Source organism: Hypanus sabinus, unplaced genomic scaffold, assembly GCF_030144855.1.
Source record: "Hypanus sabinus isolate sHypSab1 unplaced genomic scaffold, sHypSab1.hap1 scaffold_2053, whole genome shotgun sequence".
NCBI classification, from domain to species: Eukaryota; Metazoa; Chordata; class Chondrichthyes; order Myliobatiformes; family Dasyatidae; genus Hypanus; species Hypanus sabinus.
The window spans coordinates 46001-52000 of record NW_026780156.1 but is presented as its reverse complement, the minus strand read 5'-3'; the positions used below and the strand labels follow the sequence as shown (position 1 = coordinate 52000).

General features: G+C 41.4%; 1 protein-coding gene across 1 annotated transcript in view; it reads left to right on the top strand.

Annotated features, from left to right (window-relative positions):
- The first annotated feature begins 408 nt into the window (after positions 1 to 408).
- LOC132387638 (transportin-3-like) overlaps positions 409 to 6000 on the top strand; it is a 41107-nt gene continuing 35515 nt past the window's right edge. Inside the window, exons 1-4 of the mRNA XM_059960021.1 lie at positions 409 to 633; positions 4175 to 4321; positions 5354 to 5461; positions 5783 to 5874. Of these exons, the coding sequence (XP_059816004.1) occupies positions 427 to 633; positions 4175 to 4321; positions 5354 to 5461; positions 5783 to 5874 (554 nt within the window). The 5' untranslated portion in view covers positions 409 to 426. The remainder of the gene's footprint in view (positions 634 to 4174; positions 4322 to 5353; positions 5462 to 5782; positions 5875 to 6000) is intronic.

Here is a 6000-nt window from a genome sequence, read left to right as displayed (position 1 = left end):
TCCTTCAGTGATCCATTAATGTTTGTGGATGACAGTGGGCTGATCACCAGAGGCAATGAATCCAAGTACCACCACTAATCAAACTCATGGAGATGTACATTTCTAGTCTCCTCTCGCTCACCTTCGACAACTTTACAGTTAACAGCATAGCTGTAGCAGACACTTGTGGTCCATAAAGCAGTTTGGTCAAATGACCAGTTTCTGTGCTAAAGCTTCCATGTAATTCTGTGTACTTTTGTGTGGTATGGTCAGTAAAGTTGATCCCATCTTGTCTGTTGCATCCTGGCAATAAAGTAAAGTTGGGCTCAGATGTTCACTTTAAATTATGAAACAGTGAAGGTAGATTTGTGGTAACAAGCTCAGAACATTACTCTGAATGTGTTGTACTTGATGAGACAGTAGCTTTATTACAACATGAAATCTTAAATGGGCACAGTAGAAGCATCTTTTATGGTAGTTCTTTCCTACAGTCTAGTGGCCTTTGTGTATTCCAGAGCCCTGAACTACTGCCGTATTTTCACTGAGCTGGCAGAAACGTTACTGGAGATGGTTATCCGCTCACCAGGCCAAGGACTGGGTGATCTTAAAACACTCAACCTCATCTTGAACTGTGTTGGACATGAGCAGTATGAGGTGAGTTCCTGTCCTTTGTGTTTTGATCAACCACCAGTTGGAGGTTTGAATATGTAGCTCACTCCGGTTCACTGGTTGAGTACGCAAGGGAGTGAATGCCTTTCACCATTCAATAGGTTTCAATTAGGTCACCCCTCGTTCTTCTAAATTCCGGTGACTATGGGCCCAGAGCCAGCAAATGCTCTTCATATGACAAACGGTTTAATCCTGGCATCATCATCTCTCTCCATCTCCACTATCTTCTAAAATAAGTGACTTATAAAATTTCAACATTATGTCCTTGCTTTTATCCTGCAGAGAGACCTAGATAGTTTAGGGGAATGGGCAAAGAAGTAGCTAATAAATACAATGTTGGAAAGTGTATGGTTATGCACTTTGTTGGAAGAAATAAACAGGCAGACTATTATTTAGATGGAGAGAGAATTCAGAATGCAGAGATGCAAAGGGACTTGGGGGTCCTTGTGTAAGATACCTGTGGCATCTGCAGTTACCAGCCACACCATCAACTGGGCATATTAAAGTGTCCTGTAGCCGACCATCCTCCTGATAATCTGGCAAACGACTGAGCTGTTACATAACACCAGCCCAAGCAGATGGGGCTGGATAATTGGCTTGTGCCTTTCTGCTACAGCCAGAGGGGTGTTCTCTAGAGCTGCTTCATTTATGTCATTTTTTTTTAAGGAGAGGAATGTTTTCTCTCCCGTACGATTTACTGTGGACTGGCCAGCATCGAATATAAACCCGCAGTCAGGAGATGAGTGGTGTTTCTTGGTTTGAGGAGTATTTACTATGTTGTTGTAACCAAGTTCTGATTAGCTGATTCAAGTTTGGACTCTAGAACAGTTCTGTTGAGTTTGTAAATATTTTGGGTAATAAAACCCCCTTTTTTTTTTTACCTTTACCTGCTCTCCCAGTCTTATGCTTACCCTGGTCCTTCACAATACCCTAAAGGTTAACCTCCAGGTTGAGTCGGTTGTGAAGAAGGCAAATGCAATGTTGGCATTCATTTCTAGAGGTATAGAATATAAGAGAAGGGATATGATGTTGAGACTCTATAAGGTACTCCTGAGACCACACTTGGTATTGTGTGCAGTTTTGGGCTCCTTATTTTAGAAAGGATATACTGACATTGGAGAGGGTTCAGAGAAGATTCATGAGAATGATTCCAGGAGTGAAAGGGTTACCATATGAGGAACATCTGGCAGCTCTTGGGCTGTATTCCCTGGAGTTCAGGAGAATGAGGGGGTAGAAACATTCTGAATGTTAAAAGGCTTGAACAGATTTGAAATGGCAAAGTTATTTCCCATGGTAGGGGATTCTAGGACAAGAAGGCACGACTTCAGGATTGAAGGATGTCCTTGTAGAACAGGGATGTGGAGAAACTACTTTAGTCAGAGGGTGGTAAATCTGTGGAATTTGTTGCCACGAGCAGCTGTGAAGGCCAAGTCAATGGGTGTATTTATGGCAGAGATAGATAGGTTCTTGATTAGCCAGGACATCAAAAGGTATGGGGTGAAAGCAAGGGAGTGGGGATGACCAGAAGAATTGGATCAGCCCATGATTGAATGATGGAGCAGACTCGATGGGCTGAATGGCCTACTTCTGCTCCTATATCTTATGGTCTTGTATTCTAATCCTCTTGAAATGAATGCTAACGTTGCATTTGCCTTCCTCACAACAGACTTAACCTGCAAATTAACTTTTAGGGATTCTTGCACAAGGACTCCAAAGTCCCTTTGTACCCCAGTTTTTTTAATATTCTCTCTCCATTTGGAAAATAGTCAACCCTTCCATTTCCTCTATCAAAGTGAATGACCATACACTTCCCAGTGCTGTATTCCACTTCTTTGCCCATTCTCCTAATCTGTCTAAGTCCTTCTGTAGCCTCCCTATTTCCTAAAATTACCTGCCCCTTCACCTATTTTTGTAACGTCTGCAGACTTTACAACAAAGCCATCAATTCCATCATCCAAATCTTTGACATATAATGTAAAAAGAATCCATCTCAACACAGACCCCTGTGGAACACCACTAGTCACGAGTAGCCAACCAGTTTATTCCCACTCTTTGCCTTCTGCCAATCAACCACTGCTTTATCCATGCCTGAATCTTTCCATGGACTCACAGCTTGTTAAGTTGCTTTATGTGTGGCACCTTGCCAAAGGCCTTCTGAAAATCCCAAGTACACAACATCAACCGATTCTCTCTTGTCTATCCTCTTTTCTATTCAAAGAATTCCAACAGGTTTGTTGGGCAAATTTTTTCCCTTGAGGAAAACCATGCTGTTTACGGCTTTTTTACCCCGATACCACATCCTTAACGATAGTCGTCAACTACTTTTGATCCACTTTTTCCCAAGATAGGGAAGTCTAAAACTTGAAGGCATAAATTTAAGGTGAGAGGGTAAAGATTTAAAAGGAACCTGAGAGACAACTTCTCGAGTATAGTGAATATTTGGAGCAAGCTCCCAGTGGAAGCTATAGAGGTAGGTGAGGTTAGATATTTGGACAGGTATGTGAATAGAAGATGTCAAGAATAGGACTAACACAGGCAAATGGGACTAGCTCATAAACATCTTGATCAGCGTAAACAATGTAGGCTGAAGGGCAGTGGGCCTTTCTGTCATGAAATCCAGGCAGACACACTGAACATACTACTGAGAAAGCCTTGATATGGTCAGAATACTGTCTGGATAAACCTGAGGGTCTGGATGGCCATGATACTGAGGTGAAGGGTGCAATGGCCAATATCATAGAGTACAAAAGATTATCTGTTCAACGTCTCTTTGCTGCTTGTTGGAGCTTAATGGGTGTACGATAACTAGTATGTTTCTTATAATATTGAATACACTACACAAACAGATTATCTGAATGGCCTTATCACTAGTTATACTCTAAAGTTCAAAATAATTCTATGAAATGTGACACCTCGTACAGTTGTGTTTGGTTAATCTAATGGTATTACAATGTGAGTGACCCAGACTCAATTCCACCTTCCTCTTTGAGGAGTTTGTAGATTCTCTCTGTGACTGTGTAGGTTTCCTCTGGTTATTCTGGCTAGTAAGTTAATTGATCACATGGGTATAATTGAGCAGCATACTCTAGCTGGGCTGGGAGGGCCTGTTACTCTAAATGTATAAAAACAACAAAGCCCTCGCTGTGTGCAAGTTCTTCAGTTTTCATTTGGCAAGTGTCATTGCAACACTCAAGTCTGGGGCAGAGCTCTGACTCTGCCTAATGTGACTGATGAGATATACTCACATAAAAAGGCAGAATCTGGAACTATGTGTAAAAGTAAGAAATTGTCTGTTTCAGACGTCAGTGTCATTGAAAACAGTTTTCAGATATCTTGCAGATCCTTAAAATAGGGGGTGAAAGTACAGGAACCTACAGTTGAGGTTAGTAATATCTGTGACTTTTAATTACAGTAGGTTTGAACAGCTTATTGACTTGCTGCTATCAGTGTCTATGTATAATAATGCTTCATTTTAAAATTTGTCTTGCTGCTGCTTTGTCCTGATGATGTGGATGTGTTTGTACAGGTGGCAGAGATCACGTTCAATTTCTGGTACAGGCTGGCGGAAACACTGCACAAGTTGAAGGATCCCTCAGTGAATCAGATTTTCAGACCGTACTTCCAGAGGCTCACTCAGTCTCTCACCTTCCACTCTCAGATGGACCCTGATCATGTAGGTCATGGGGATTTGCGCACAATAATACATTGGCAGTTGAAGAAAAGGCACTGATTCTTAAATAAGCCACCTTTTTGACTCAAACCTTAAGAGTCTACAGACACTGGAATCTAGAGCAGCAGGCAGTCTACTCAAGGAACTCAGTGGGTCGAACAGCATCTGACCCAACGCAATTTCAAGCTGAAACTTTGACACTCCTTCCCTCTCCACAGATGCTGTCAACCCAGTGAGTTCCTCAGACTGTTTGTTGTATCCTTGTTAACTTATGATAGTGTCGTCTTTTTTTTGACCACGGCGACGCTTTCAGTTTTCCTTTGCTTCTGAGAGCTTGGTCTGAGAAAAGGGCATGTTGGTCCGATTTAAAAATTAATCATGGGGCCTAGGATACAGGCAGTACTCATTGGTGGTGTAGGAAATACTGACCTTTTCCTTCACTAATGTAAATTCAATGTCACCCAAGACAGATTTAAGTGGAAGTCTCCTGCTTTCGCTAACTAAGTTTTTGTATCACATTGTAGTTCCTTTTTTGATTCTGATTGAAGTAGTGTCAGGGTAGAATCCTGTTGTACCTAACTGCTGTTAATTTGTCTCTGAACTTTTCTTGGGAAGAAAACTGGGAAAAATACCTCAGCAGTTCAGCAAAGGAAATGCTGCTTCAATTGAGGTGGATTGTGAAGTTCTCTTTCATTGTGGCATGTATCTGAAGGTGCCTAATACTGATTAATGAAAGTGAAAATGCTCTCCTGTGAGCATTTTTGAGTGAGTGAGTTATGTATTTTTTTTAAAGGGGAAAAAAAACTCCCCAATATCCTTTTGGTTCAAGCCAACAACAAAAAAAATATAATCCTGGCGGTTAAAATGATACAAGTCAATGCACCTTGTCAGTATAGGGAGAGGAATGGTATAAATGCTCAGCTTTGGTTTGGGTTGAATTGGGGTTTTTATTTTATTTCTAAGCCCTCCTGTAATATGAGGTATATCTTTACCTTTACACAAGCCGGTATTGCTACTGCAATGTTTTCCCAACAGGAAGGCGTTCTGGATGAGGCGGATGAGTTTTTTGAGTTCAGGCTACGGGTTTCCGACCTGTTGAAAGATGTTATAGTCCTTATTGGAGCTTCAGAGTTTTTCCTGCAGGTGAGTAAGAATCCTCTGAACCGTTGGTCATGAGGGCACAATGAACATATCAAAGGAAGTTTTTGTTTTGGGGGGGGGGGGGGATGCTGAGTTTATCTATACAACATAGTTCTGTCAGTTCACTTTTTCCACTACCTACCTAACCCTGCCCAACTGTGTCTACCTAATGTTAATTCCATATTTTGCCTTGTCCATTTTGCATACCTAGCGCTTCTTGCTTGAGCAACATCCTCACATCAGTTTAAATTCTCTATTGATCGTTATTTTATTTTAGCTTAACTTTGGGATTGTATTTGATGACTTAGCCATGTTCTTTCCCAGTTGTATTCGACACTGAAGGAGGGCAGCCCGGCCTGGGAGGAGACAGAAGCAGTGCTCTTCATCATGACTGCATTGGTCAAAAACTTAAACCCGTGAGTGAATCTGTGGAGCTGTTTGGCATTCTGTGAATAATGTTATTGTTTAAGACTAGAGCTGTCTTTGGCTGGGGGTGTATAGAAGCATAGATTTAATTTAGAATGCTTGTAAGATTAGGAGTT